The sequence below is a fragment of the Ochotona princeps genome, chromosome 14 (assembly GCF_030435755.1).
Source record: "Ochotona princeps isolate mOchPri1 chromosome 14, mOchPri1.hap1, whole genome shotgun sequence".
Taxonomy (NCBI): domain Eukaryota; kingdom Metazoa; phylum Chordata; class Mammalia; order Lagomorpha; family Ochotonidae; genus Ochotona; species Ochotona princeps.
Window position 1 is genome coordinate 20,339,553 of NC_080845.1, and position 14,731 is coordinate 20,354,283.

The 14,731-nt window shown below is 46.3% G+C and overlaps 1 protein-coding gene across 2 annotated transcripts in view; it reads left to right on the top strand.

Moving 5' to 3' along the window:
• EPB41L4B (erythrocyte membrane protein band 4.1 like 4B) overlaps positions 1 to 14,731 on the top strand; it is a 133,573-nt gene that overhangs the window by 86,194 nt on the left and 32,648 nt on the right. For both annotated transcript variants that reach the window (XM_058672385.1, XM_058672386.1), the window contains exons 16-19: positions 3,443 to 3,648; positions 5,830 to 5,948; positions 10,262 to 10,387; positions 13,493 to 13,560. In XM_058672385.1, the coding sequence (XP_058528368.1) occupies positions 3,443 to 3,648; positions 5,830 to 5,948; positions 10,262 to 10,387; positions 13,493 to 13,560 (519 nt within the window). The remainder of the gene's footprint in view (positions 1 to 3,442; positions 3,649 to 5,829; positions 5,949 to 10,261; positions 10,388 to 13,492; positions 13,561 to 14,731) is intronic.

Genomic DNA, 14,731 nt, shown 5'->3' on the forward strand with positions numbered 1-14,731 from the left:
TCTGGAGCTGAAGATACCAGGCTGGATGAAATCTCACGGGCTCCATTTCTGAAATGCTCCAATTTCCTAGGCAGGATTGGGCCTCCAGGGGTGCTTCCTAGGGGACTCCATGTTGCCCAGGCCTTGCCTGGGCTTGATCGCAAGATCAAGGGAGGAGAACCCCCTAATTGGAAGTGTAGAGGGTGATGACATGGGTTAGAGGAGTCACCAGCCCCACAGGTTCTGCAGAACTATGCCTTTACCTGTCTAGTCAACCATGTCTCTGTGGGCGCAGGTCTCGGTGGAACATGGGTGTCCCCAGAATTGGAGATTGATTGGAAGGTTCCCTAGGTAAAGGGAAGAAAGAGAAAAGAAACTAGGTTCCACTGTTTCCTTGCATTCTTGAGCAGGACACACCACTCACTCTCACTCAGTCCCAGCACCAAATGAGGTGTAGAACTCTGAAGAACATGGAAGTATAGGGCACAGTAGTTCCTTCTAGACTGGATTCTGCTCATGCCAGCAGAGGGTGAAGCCTATACACCTTCCTCTATCACCCACTCTGCAAACCAGCGCTTGTGACTACTTTTCCAGAATGCCAGAAACTTCAAAAACTCTAGTCTCTGATGATGGTAAACAGGAAGCTGGTGTCACTGTCTCTTGAGCCTTGGCCATGGTGTGCTTTAGAACCACTTAGGACACACCTGGCCATGTCTGGGAGCCCTGGGGGCAGGGACAGTGCACTGCCTAGCAGATGCCATTTATACCAGAGGCCATGCCCCCCTGGAGTTAAGTAGGACATAGCCTGAGAGACCATGAGCCCTTTTCTTAGTAGACCCACCACCCCTCACATTAGAATCTTTAACACATGGACCCCTGGTGTCCACGTTGAGAAAGCTCCAGGTCATGCTACAGGCCTGCCTAGGAACCTATGCCACCCAACCGAGATTCTGGAACTTTCCCACCCAACCAGATTCCCAAGGCTGGCTTCAGGCAGCTTCTGAGACCCTCATCTGCTTCCCTTGCCATTGATCTCCTCCCTAGTGTCCCCCTGCATAGCTCTACAATCAGTGACATGTACATAGCTCTACAATCAGTGACATGTGCATATTTTATTTGACAGGTAGTTTCTCTGCTTTTTTTTTTTTTACTGTGTAACCCCTCTCTCTGATGTTCTTTGAAATAATATAACAACACATTTTGAACTTGGAAAGACAAAGGCATGCTACCACTGTGCTCCTCCAAGTTTGCAGCCGACAGCACTCATCCATCACACCACTCTTTCTCTCTGAGCTGACCACGACCTCAAAATCCTCACTGTCCCATGCTCCATGCAGGAAGGAAGAGTCGACCAGAGCTGGCCTGGGAATTGCCATTACCCAGAAATTCTTCTAGAGCTTTCCAACTCCACCCCATTCCCAAATGGTTGCTGGATTTCTGCTAGAAGTCAGCTCTATTTTTAAGATTTATTTATTTTTACTGGAAAAGCAAATTTGCAGAGAGAAGGAGAGACAGAAAGAAAGACCTTACATCCACTGGTTCACTCCCAAAATGACCACCACTGCCTGGAGCTGGGCCTGTCTGTAGCCAGGAAGCTAGGAATTTCTTCCTAGGCTGGCCTGCATGCATGCCACACTGCTCACTCGTACACATCATGACCTTGTCAGCAAGTTGGTTTTTATTCCACTTAAGGATGTCTTTTTTTTTTAAGATTTTTTATTTGGAAATTCAGATATACAGAGAAGAGGAGAGACAGAGAAAAAGATCTTCCATCCCCACTTGGGAGTTGATTTCACTCCCCAAACAGCTGCAATGGCCAGAGCTGAGCCAATCTGAAACCAGGAGCCAGGAATTTCTTCCGGGTCTCCCACGCAGGTGCAGGGTCCTAAGGCTTTGGGCCATCCTCGACTGCCTTCCCAGGCCACAAGCAGGATGCTGGCTGAGAAGCGGGGCCACCAGGATCAGAACTGGCACCCATATGGGATCCCAGTGCTTGCAAGGCGAAGACTTTAGCCACTAAACTACCGTGCCAGCCACCCCCCTCCTTTTTTTTAAGAAAGTGATTTAATGTCCAAGTTGGGACTCTTGAAGGCACATGGTGTCAGGGTCCAGTAGGGAAATTGAGGGTACTTCTCTGGTGGGCTACAGCTCCCACTGGTGGTGGGCCTGTCTAGACAGGTGGTGGTTTCCACTGGCATGAGTGAGGGCTGGAGGGTGGAGTCAGTTAAGGATTGAGCTAGGTCTCAATACCCAACGATGTGTACAAGAGCTGAATGGGATATGGGATTGACCAGACTTATCCACTGCACGTGCTGGCAGGTACAGAAACTAGGGCTGAGGGCCAGCCCAGTGGGAGTTATTGGAGATTGCTCTGACTGGGCTGCAGCTTCCCATGGTGAACGTGGGGGCCAAATGTGTGGTAAGCTGGTTTGGGTAGGGATGTAGCACCAATTGGTTTGCATAAGAGACAGGGATGGAGATAGATCTGACCTAACAACTGCAACTATCAGTGTGTGTGTAGGCTGATGTGGGTGACAGAATGAATTGGACCCCGTACTGGCAGGAGCACATGGGAGTCAGGACTGGGATTACCTTGGACTGGATTTCTTTGAGAGTCCCAACTAAACTGCTGGACTCAGAACTCCAACCTTGGGGAGAGTGGCAGGACCCGTGATCCAACAGTGGAGTGCATGTGTCTGACTGGGGCCACCTCAGTTACTAAAGACGGTGCAGTGGACAACATACCCAGATGCACATTGAGGATTCAGCAGTCCATTGGAGCCTGTGGGGGATATCTGGTACCATAACAGAGGAAGGAGGGCAGAGCAAATTGGTGAACTACCCCAGAGAAGCTTGACAGCAAATTTCTGGGCAAATGGAGATTCTGGGATGGACTGTGCCAGCCAACGAACCTTGGAAGGATTTCCTCATCCTTGAATCTGCGAGATCGACAGCATATCAGAACTACCAAAACCACTTAATCAGAACCATCAGAACATGTTCCACATCGGGGACCCTGGCATGACGTCAGGTGGCTGTTCCCTATCCCTGGGTACTGGGGCAGTTGGGAGGCTGGGTGTGGCTTCTCCCTTTATCTCCCCACTGCCCCAGATATAGAAGAAGATAAGGATGGTGTGGAAATAGTGATCTCACCCACTTTCCTCTAGTCCTCAACTCTTCCCACCCTAATCAACTGTGTAAACATCACCAAAAATAAAATTTAAAAAAGGAAAGTGATTTAATGTCCAAGTTGGAACACTTGAAGACGCAAGTTGTCAGGGCTGCCATACATACACCAGTTTCCCCTGGGCTCCTCTCCTTGTGTTCAGTGCTTTCCTGATGGCGCATTTCACCAGATCCCCTAGGGCTCTCCTGGTGTGTAACACTCAGCGGATTGGAAAGCCACGTAGGCGTCACCAGACACTTTGCTTTTTCTAAATCCTGACTATGTCGCCCTCCCCAGCTACCCACTGCCTTCCCCCGTGCTCAGCACCTCAGATCGGCTGCCCTTTGGCCTCGAGGAGAATGGGGGCACCCCATTCCCTGCCAAAGCCACGGGGAGGCACCACCACCACCGCCAGCACCACCCCAGCTACGGCCTCACACTGACGCTAGAGAACAAAGAAGGGCCTCTGAGATCCCCGAACTCCAGCAGCAAGTCCCTTACGAGTGAGTAGGGCACAGGGCAGGGGTGAGGGGGAGGCTTTGAGGGTGGCATGTGGGCATAGTGGGGTTACCCTGGCTTCCATGCCTTGGGAAGCAGGAGCACCATTGAGCCTTATGCATTCTGTTTGGCACAGTTTAGGGAGCAGGGCTTGGTGATAGATGTCCATTTTACTACCAGATGATGGCTCTATCTCCTCCACATGTCGTAGCAGTCCTCTGCTTCTGGGACAGCCAGCACTGACACAAACAGTGGAAAAGAAAGAGGGCAGTGGGGAAACGGGGGGAATGTCTGTTGTCCCTAATTGCAGAGAAGCCCATTCTCTCCCAGTGGTGACATCCACCTCTGAGGGCAGGTGGATCAGTCTGACTGCTGGCTGGTACAGATCCTAGAGAGAGAGAGAGAGAGAGAGAGAGAGAGAGAGAGAACAACTGGGAATGTATTTACCACCTGAACAGAGTGATTTTATGTCTGCTAAATCTCGAAGAAAAATTACAAGCTTGGATTTGGTTATGGCTGTTATCTTTCTAGAAACTCATTTTCATTATATTTTACCAAAGATTCACTGAGGAAAAAAGATCAACTGAGGGAAAGAACCAGGTCTTTATCACATATGGTCTCTACAACATGGAGGTTTGATTCTGATTTTTACTGGGGAACCAAGTCCTTCCTTGAGCCTCAATCTCCTCATTTGTGAAATGATTTGGACGGTGTTGAGAGAGTCACCAAGGAATCTTCTAGCTCCAGAGCCTATGAGCTGGTAAAACAGAGTGGCTCATTCCTTTTTAATTGGTAAGCTCGAGTACAGGAGCAGTTCAGGTCTCGCTGAACTAGAAGTAGGAACACATTGCTTACTTGGTGTGGACGAATCAGAGCTCTGTCTCCGTATTCCTATCCTGCCCTCGTCCCAGTATGTGCTTCATCTTCCTGTGTCTACATGGCACTCTTGTGAGGGGTGCCATTCTGGTGCATTCTTTGTAGTGTCTCCTGGTATCATAGCTCCCACCAGGTAGCTTGGACCGAATGTTGTAAGGCCTTGCAAGGGTGCATCATTGTCCCAGGATAAAGCCCTCACATCTAAGCATGGCTACTGCCAAGGTCTTCAGCCCTTCCTCCCTTCCCATCCCACACTTTTAACTACATGGATATGGTTTCCTCTCATCAAAGATCACCCTTTCCCATCCCTGGCTTTGGCATGCCTTCTCTAATTCCTAAGCAACTAAACTAACCAGTGATCTTTCTTACATAGAATATCTGTACCTGCATGGATCTTCCCATTAGATGAGAATTGTGTCTCGTTCACTGCTTAATTTCAACTCCCCAGAACCCAATGGCTAAGCATACTTGGCACACATTTTAGTGTGTGCTAAATATTGAATATTCCATGAATATTAAATATATTAGTAAATTTGAGCTAAAAGGTATATTAGTAAATTTGAGCTAAAAGGAATGCTAGCAGGCTAACCCAAAGTGATACAAGAATCAGTGGACTGGATTATAGAAACGTAAGGATGGCCTTTAAAGGCCGGTGTGTAGTGCTGTTGGCCTGAACACTCACCTTCCGATTTACATAGCTTATTTCCATTGTTCAGGTCTTTGTACATGAATGAGGTACATTCTCTTCCTTTCTAAAAAGGCCCAGACAGGGGCCCAGTATGATAACCTAATGACTAAAGCCCTTGCCTTGCATGCGCCAGGATCCCATATGGGCATTGGTTTGTGTCCCCGCTGCTCCACTTCCCATCCAGCTCCCTGCTTATAGCCTGTGAAAGCAGTCAAGGACGGCCCAAAGCCTTGGGACCCTGCACCTGCGTGGGAGACCTGGAAGAAGTTCCTGGCTCCTGGCTTCAGATTGGCTAAGATCTGGCCATTCTGGGCTCTCGGGGAATGAACCAGCGGATAGAGGAACTTTCTCTCTATTTCTCCTGTTCTTATATATCCGACTTTCAAATAAAATAAATAAATATTTTTTTTTTTAAAAAAAGGCTCAAACAGGTGGCATGACTTACTCAAGGTGGTTCAGCTCCTGAGTGAAACCCTGACCTCCGTGGTGGGTGTGTGCTGTTGGAGGAGGTGGGGGCAGGGAGTACGGGTGCTGGGAGTCGAGCTCTGGTTGATACCCCCATCACCTGTTTCCACCTGTCCTTCCGACCTTCCCTTCTTCATTTGTCTTCCCACTTTCATAGAACTGAGTCCAGGAACACCAGCCCTGTACAGTGAAGCTGCCGCCCATCTCAAGAAGCTGGAACTGGACACGGTGAAGGCTGCCGGACCCTGGCCTGCTCTGCACATCAACATAAACAAGGTGCCGAAGGCCGGGGCTCTGCGATGAGCACGAGCTTGGTGCTCAGTCTGAGTGGGGCGCTTATCCTGGCCTGCATCCTCACCACATGCCTATGTCCTGGAGGAATGATGTCCATTCTGTCTTTCTGACATTTCCACTCAGGCTGTCTTCTAGGAGCAAATATTCACTTATTTTCTTTTTTCAGTCAATATACTGCTTGGCATTACCCACGGTCACATGCTCCTGGGGGCTCTCCTTTCTCTCCCTCTTTTTAAAGAAATATATTTTTTATTTAATTATTTAAAAGGCAGTGTTACAAAAAAACAAAGGAGAGGTAGATGTTCCAGCTGCTGGTTCACTCCCCAAATATCCACAATAGCTAGGGTTGGGCTGGGTCAAAGCCAGGAGCCAGTGGTTTCTTCCAAGTCTCCCACATGAGTGCAGAGGTCCAAGCACTTGGGATGTCTTCCGTTGTTTTCCCAAGTGCACTGGTAGGGAGCTGAATGAGAAGTGGAACAGGTGGGAATTACACCAGTGTTCATATGGGATGCTGGCATAGCAAAGGAGGCTTAATCTGTTATACCACAATATCAGCTCTTGATCTTCTTTTTCTTAATCTCGTGGTTTTCAACTTTTCTTCTGTAATATCCATGATAAATGATTTTAATTTACTCAGAGTTTTTCCAGAAGTATTTTGCAAGGAAATATAGCACACTGTGCAGCAGAGTACTCACAAGCTCCATAGTAACTTATGATATGCCATGACTGCCGTTTGAATGTTGACTATTGGTTTGCTGGAGGTGAAGCCATAGGTAAGACGCCTGTGAGTAACTGTGTACCTCCCTGAAACTCAAACTACCGCTTTTGTCCTCCAATCAAATGGATGCATCAATAAGCATGAAAGTTAGTGATGTGATTATACAGGTATCACATAAGACATAAGCAAATCACATTACTTTACACTTTGAGTCTTTGCAGCACACATCATCCCCTTCTTGGGTTTTGTTAAATATTTATTTATTTGAAAGAGTTATAAAGAGACAGAGAGAGATCTTCTTTCTGCGTATTCATGCCCCAGATGACCCTGATGAGCAGGACTGGGCCAGGAGTCAGGAGCTCCGTCCGAGGCTCCATCCAAGTCTCCATATAGGTGGCAGGAGCTCAGGCATTGGACCATCTTCAACCGCTTTTCCCAGGCTCATTAGCAGGGAGCAGGATGGGAAGTGGAGCATCCAAGATAGAAACTGGTGCACATATGGGCTGCCAATGTCACAGACTACTGCTTTATGTGCTATGCCGTTGCATTAGCTCCCAGCCTCCACTTCTTTTGACATCACAATTGGGAACCCCTGGTTGAGCTGGCTTCTAATGATTTTTTTTTCATCCTCAAAGGATCTAGCATCTTCAGATTCACATAAGGTCAATCTGTTCTTAATGGTGAGAAATCATTTTTGTTACCCAATTGCAGAGTTTGTTGTCAGGGTATTGTGGCATAGCCGGTTAAACTTCCATTTGCAGTGCTGGGATGCCATATCAGAGTTCCAGTTTGAATCCCAGTTGCTTCACTTCCTTCAACTCCAGCTCCCTGCTAACACACCTGGGAAGGCAGTGGAAGATAGTTGAAGTACCTCAGTCCTTGCCACGCATGTGAGAGACCAGGATGGAGTTCTTGGTTCCTGGCTTCAGTCTGGACCGGAGTTGGATGCTACATTCATTTGGGTAGAGAACCAGCGATTGGGAGATTCTCTCTCTCTTTCTCTCAATCTCTCTCTGTCTCTCTCTCTTTGTCTCTCCCCCCGTCCCTCCCTGCTTCTTTCTGCCTTTCTATCAGCAAATCTTAAATAATAATAATTATTATTATACCCCAGATTGTCACAGGGATTTAAATTCCATATTTTGAATGTTTAAATAATTTGTATAAACAATTTAAACATGCATCTGATCATTTCTTTATACCCAACTGGCATCCCCAAGCAGATGGCCCATTTCCAATTATAGTAATAGCAAAGCCCAATTACCACTCATTGGTGTGTTTTGAAATCTGTATTTCCATGTTGAGTGATCAAACAGCTTTCTGCACTTAAAACTGATTGAACATAAAATTTAAATATAGCCATTCATAAGATATAAAGCACAGTATTTTGGGGGCTGCTCTGCCAGTGGGAAATACAGTTTTGGAATCCAGATAGTTATCGCCCATAGAGATATCTATCAAACAGATTCATTCAGTGATGTGCAAACTTCCCAAAAATTATATTGGCCTCTACCTGAGTCATTTCCAACAGTTGAACATTAATGCTCTTGTTTGTCCAGATCAAACAGGAAAAAAATCATCTTGGATTTCACATCCCAAAAGAGCAAGTTAGAACTGCTATATTCATGAGGAAAATCAATGCTGAATTCCCATTCTGTTATTTTCACAGCACTCAATTTTTTAAGTAGTTATTTGGTCATTATGCCAGTGTAGCTCTGTATCCCCTTAAGCAATTGTCAAAAATCTCTGATGGGCTTTACGACCAATTTAATTCCTGTATCCCATTATGTAATTCCAAAGAAAACTAATTAAAATTTAACTCTTCATACATCAATAAAAGCATCCATTCAAGTTTGAAACAAATATCCTAATGGAATAGGATTTACAAACACAAATTACCTAAATCTATACTGTAAATTCGCCTTTTAAAATGAATAAGTGGCTTATTTGCCTAAAGGAGAAAGCTAAGTCCCTTAGGGTCATGAACATAGTCAAATGAGCCAGTTCTTTAAACCCAACTTGTTGCCAGAGAATCATTAGTGGGCTCACATCTGGCATGCTTTTTCTTTTTCAGTTGAATTTGTTTTTCCTTATTGTTCTCATCCAAGTGAGGACAATGTTAGTGCCTGCCCCTATATGAAATGTAGAAGAAGAGAGGATTCAGTGATATGTGTAAATGAAATGCATGGTCAGTGACAACTGGTTTATCATAAGCTCTGGGTAAATGTTAACTAGTAGCATTTATTGTTCTTTCTGTCATCATCACCATTTAAAAAAATATGCTTATAAGGGGAAGAGCCGAGTTCAAATTCAGGTCTTCTACTTCTCCCTGTCCAGCTAGTTGATAAAATTGCTGAGCTCTGCCCTATCAGATGCTCTACCCGCTGTGTGTTTGGAGGGCCCAATGGGAAGTTATACCCATGTTTTCCTTATTAAATGATGTTGATCAGCCATTTGCTGTATTTCTTCTAGTGCTTTTATAGTATCTCTACTTTGGATTCCAAAGTGCTCAACGGGATTTTTTTAAATTAATGAATATAATTAATTTTGGAACTTGTAAAAATCTGCGGCCTTTAGGCCATTTTGTTCTTGCTCTTGTCCATGGTGGCTGATGTGCCACACTTGATCTTAATTAGCAGTGAACTGACTACTGGCATGTGGTTCCATGTCTTTCTTGTAAAATAGGTACCTCTTCCAATTACACCATATCATCATCAGTGTATGATAGCACCATATCAGTGTATCCTAACACCATGATTGTCCTCGGTAATTATTTATTGAACACTTACTACTATATGCTAAACAATGGGCATTGTGATGACCACAAAAGGCATGATGCAGAAAAAGACATTATTTCCTGAGATATGGGTGGTATATATACGATCAATTTCACAGCTACACATGGCTGAACGCTTTTTATTTAACTATAATCATGTATTTTATAGCAAATAATATAGTCAGCAAGCCTATGATTTCAAAGTGATTGCCTTGGACATGGTAAAAATAGGTCATCTTAGAGTAACAGACCCTAAGAGACCCTAAGTGGGTCCCACCAATGGCGGGGAAATACACGTGCAGAGAGAGTGTGACAAAAGCAGAGAAGGCAGTAAGTCAATCCAAGACACTTTCCTGTGAGGCAACATGATAGATTTCTTGTTGCAAATTGGACTTTCAGTGAAATTTATTGCAAGAACATCAAGGAGTATGTTGCAGTCTCTCTCTTGACCTAGCAAGTCTAAGAACTGGAATTTCCTCTGTGTGAAGTAGCAGATATGAGGAAGTAGCCCTGGTCTGCAGGGGAGGAAATCCCAATTCTTCCACTGGCGCTCATTGCGTGCTTCCGGGAGAACCCCCAACTCCTCAGCAGCTTCCCCCGAGTTCTGAGAGGCATCCTCTCCTGATATCTTGAGAGAGAGCAAGACAAGGGGCGTGGGAGTCCTCCACCAGCACTAACAGGCGGAGCTGGTGACAGACACACTTGCCTCCACACTGAGGCCTGGGTGTCATTTGCAGTCACGATGGGTGGAGAGAGTTCATCTTCATGTTTTTTTTCTGTTGCCTGCATGTTGGTTTTTCTCAGGCTGAAGAGAAGAAGGTTTTGGAGAAGACTCTTCAGAGCCCGCTGTTGCCCTCCCCAGTGGCGGATCATGTCAAGTGTAACATCCTGAAGGCCCAGCTGGAGAACGCCTCCCGAGGGAATGCCCAGGTAGGTTGGTGTTTGTGGTGCAGTGACCAGATGCCCCCAGGGTCCCAGAGAAGGACAGAGCTTCTATGTCAGTTACAGCCAGCCAGGAGACAGGAACCTCACCTCCATCCTTGATCTGGGCTTTTAATTCCAAACATTAGTAAATGGTGTACACTAATTTAGTGAAAGGCAGAAAGAACCCACAAAGCACTTCTCAGGGACTGATACATAGGAAGGTCTTCAGCTGAGCTGGGCCTCGTGAACAACCAGCTCTCAGGACCCCATTCTGAGTCACATGCGTCTAAGGTGTCACAGGTGGAAGTCCATTGTGTCTCCACAGCTGAGGAGCAGAAAGGCTGTAACAGACGATTGGAGGAGGAGGAACCCCTCAAAGATGAAGCGCGCTTCTGAGCAGGGGCCACTGTGACTAGTGCTGCTGTCCTGAACTCAAAGGACAGGACACACCCTGAGGATGGGCAGCCATCCAGCGGTGTTTCTTAACCTGCAGTGGTCACAGGGGTGCCAGATCTGCCAGTGTCTGTAACCTGGATTTCCCTGCTGCTTTGGGAGGAACTGTGGGAAGGGTCCATCCCTTCACATTAGCGCCCCCTGCAGACAGAACCTGCCATGGAGCCCTCCGGCCCAACACAAATAAAATTTACAGGTTCTGGGCACAGTTTCCACAACATAGAGTGGGGAGGGTGGATTTAGCGATGTGGTTGTTTAATAACCGCCATACACTCCCTCATTTGCCCCCGTGACAGATGTCACTGTGTGTACAAAGTGATCACTTCCCTCACCCTCTGAACCAAAATGCAGACTCAGAAACATTTTTTACACTGAATGCCAAGGACAACATACCACCGGGTTATCAGAGCTGGCACTCAGCCAGAAAGACATTTGCCAACCCTGCCCTGAAAATACACACATGCTACTGTTTGTCCATGATTTCACTGGAGAAGTATGTAACTAGCTACTTTTTTCCTATGAACCTAGGATCCATGCCAGTATTGCCAAGGATAAAGCAATTGTTCAACATTTGCTTTATTATTTGTATTTATGTGGCAATTTGGATAATTTAGGTCCTTCCAGAAACATACTATGGAAAATGTGAACACTTACCAGATTTTTCTTCCCATTTCTGGGATTGTGATGCGAACAGGAGGCAGTACAGTGTAGAACACAGATTTCAAAGTCAGATGGTCTGGGTTTGACTCTTGCTCTGCCATTCATCGGCAGTGTCACCTTAAGCTGGCTTGATCACCTGAGCATCCGTTTTCTCGTATGTGAAAGGGGATGATAGGCGATGGTGAAGATTACATGAGGTACTGTTCGTGCAGTGCCTGAAGCTGTGCCTTGCTGCACCATTGAGGCGGTACTGATGACAGTGATCACAGAGGATGCAGTGGTTGGAGACACTGTCACAGGCAAATAACAGCAGTGGCACTCAGTTTGTCTTCCCATCACAGAAGCAGTCATATCAACGTTATAGATTCTCTTTGCTTCAGTTCTACTCCATTGTTGTAAAGCATGCCATACTTACACTATTGAGGAACAAAGAAGACTGAAGTATACAAGTGTTACACAATTGACAAAGTTGACATCACCGACACTGGAATGTTCTATCAGGAGGGTGGGCATTTGGCTTTGATGGTTGAGATGCCTCTTGGGATGCTCACATTCCATGCTGGGATGCCCAGGTTCAAGCCTTGGCTGCATTCTGATTCTGCCTTCCTGTTGACATCCCTTCTGGGAGGCAGCAAGTGTTGGACCCAGTCAGGAGACCTAGACTGAGTTCCAGGTTCCTTGTTCTGGCCCAGTCAGGCCTCGGCTGTTGCAGGGTTTGGGAATGAAATGGCAAATGGGAGCTCTGTCTCCTTCTTCCTCTGTCTCCCAAATCTTTAAAATAGATTTTATTTTGTAAAGTGAAGGGAAGAGGTGAGGAATAGATAAGAAGAAAGTATCCTTTCTAAACATATGGAAAGGCACAAAGCATGAAAGGGAAAGTAGGCGAGGTGTGAGGTCAGTAATTTCAAAGTGTTTCCCAAGATGTTCTTCGGCTGGCCCTGCAGGATGTTCACCGCTAAATTTGGAAACGCTGTGCATTCGGTCCCCTGGGCCGTTCCCCGTACACATTAGCTTCTTATAGGCTCAGGGCCACGATGCAACGAAGAAACCTATCTTAGTACCTTTCGCACCCAATTGGTCACAGGACATTTTGTAAAGCAGCTGCCACTGTCATTGTGTTCCAGGGACATGCTTCATGAGCCCTTGGGTTAGAGTGGCCCAAGGGTTGTGATGTAGGGACAGAGCTGGTGTGCAGCCAGGAGCACCACTAGGGGTATGAGTGCTAATTCACTATTGACAGCAAAGAAGATAAGGAAAGGGAGAAACAGACCCGAGGCACTATCTGTCACTAGCTTTAAGAAAAGTTTTGATCAGGAAGCAGGATCCACATGGAGACAGTTGTCACCAGCTAACCATGCCAGCCCCTCCAAGCCAGTACCTTTGAGCACCGTGCTCCTTGTGGATCTACACAGAGATCAGGCCTTGCATGGGATGCTGACTGCTGCATCTCCCACTAACCACCGGGGTTGCCTTCAGCTGGCTGGCCTGGCTGTGTAAATGTCCCTTTCTCACCCACATTGTTTTGGGAACTCACCAGGGAGAGGGAGGAAGGCAGAGCTTCTATTGCAAGCATCCTAGGCCTGTCCTGCTGATGTGAAAGGTCAGATTCCAGATGCCTCTGTAAAGGGTCATAGAACGAACTCATCTGGGCTCCTGATCTGAGGGACTAAACCATGGCTCTGACTTGTCCTATATTATCCCCTTTGCATTGAAGCATGACCTGGCATGTGGCAGGTGTTCCATAAAGATGAGTACGAGAATTGAGTGCCTGATAGAGTTTTGGGTCTTCCTTCTCTAGTGAAGAATGTTTTATTTTGTTTCGTTTTCAGTAACTTCTGTAAACACCAAAGTAAGGTTGGCTGTTGATTGAACAAATAGTGAACTACCTCTTTGGTCGATGTCCATATTTCTGTAATCCTTTGAATGTATGTAGACTTGAAAATATCTTCACAATCCAGAATTCTTCCTTTTGACTAACCTGACTATTATCTTCGACAGATTGGAAAAGAGGAATCAACGTTTGTAAATATCAATAAGAAAACCAGTCTTCAGGACGCTAATGTAAGGTCTGTTGCTTCTTGTTTGAGTGAAAAAGTGATACACCCTGTGTTATCAGCAATATCCTCACAACATTGCTCATGGGGAATTGGCTGATCAAATCAGAGAGGCAAAATAAAACCGCAATGTGATGAGAGCACAGACTTGCTTCAACAGCTTCCTTTAAGCCTCAGAAATGCTACTTAGTTCCAGTGCTCTATCTGTTTCTTAGGTCCTGTAGTAATGAACAATGCCTGCTCTTTGGGTTGGTTTTCAGGCATATACTGCTGGCCTTGACATTCCTGTGTGTGAAGCCCCTTAGAACCCCCGATTGCTCTCACAGTGGAGTCCACCCTTTCCAGGGCTCAGGGGGTCCATCCTGATGCAGCTTTTGCTGGCTGCCTTAGCTCCATTGATCACTTTCCCTGAGCCTGTGGACATGACCCTCATCGGTGCTTCGTATGTGTTCTTTAACATTGCTGGGCTACTCTCTCCAACCCCCAAAGCCCAGAGGAGCCCTCCCTCCTCTGCTCACGCAGATAGCACAAATGCTCCCCCTCTCGGGCCCAGGTGGCAAACAACCTGCAGAGCACAGTAGCCCCTTTGCCCTCTGCTGCCACATGCAAGTCTGCCTAGAGTCAAACTTTGCAGTGTGGGTCAGTTTGTTGTTGAAAATAAAGACCTGGGCCTCCCTTCAGTTCTTTCAGAGGGGTGTGTGTGTGTGTGTGGTGTGTATGTATGTATGAGATCGGAGGTGGGAAACAGAAATCAGCATTTTAACTAACACCCTGTGTGTCTAGAACTGTTGCCAAGGGGATTTTTCACTGGATGCCTGAAGTGAAAGCTAAGATTTCTCTGTATCATCTTACAATCGCCAGTCTAGGTTCTTTCTCTTAAGCTGCTTCACTGCAGAACACCTACATAGCTGCTTGGCTGGAATTTTCAAACATTTGCTAGTCTCTTCCCACCACACTCCACTGTCCTTCACCTGTTTTTTCAGTTTGTTTAGTCCTTGGATTTCTTCTCCCATCTCCAACTCAGTCATGTTCTCTCCCACATCATTTTCTGTCTTTACGTCTATAACCCTTGCCTACCTTAAGCCCTGCTCATTCCTTTTCCCAGGTTACCATGGCAGCTAAGATGTTGCTGGTCTTTCCCAAGTGCCCTCTTTCTTGTGCCAAGGATCTTTCTAAAATGCAA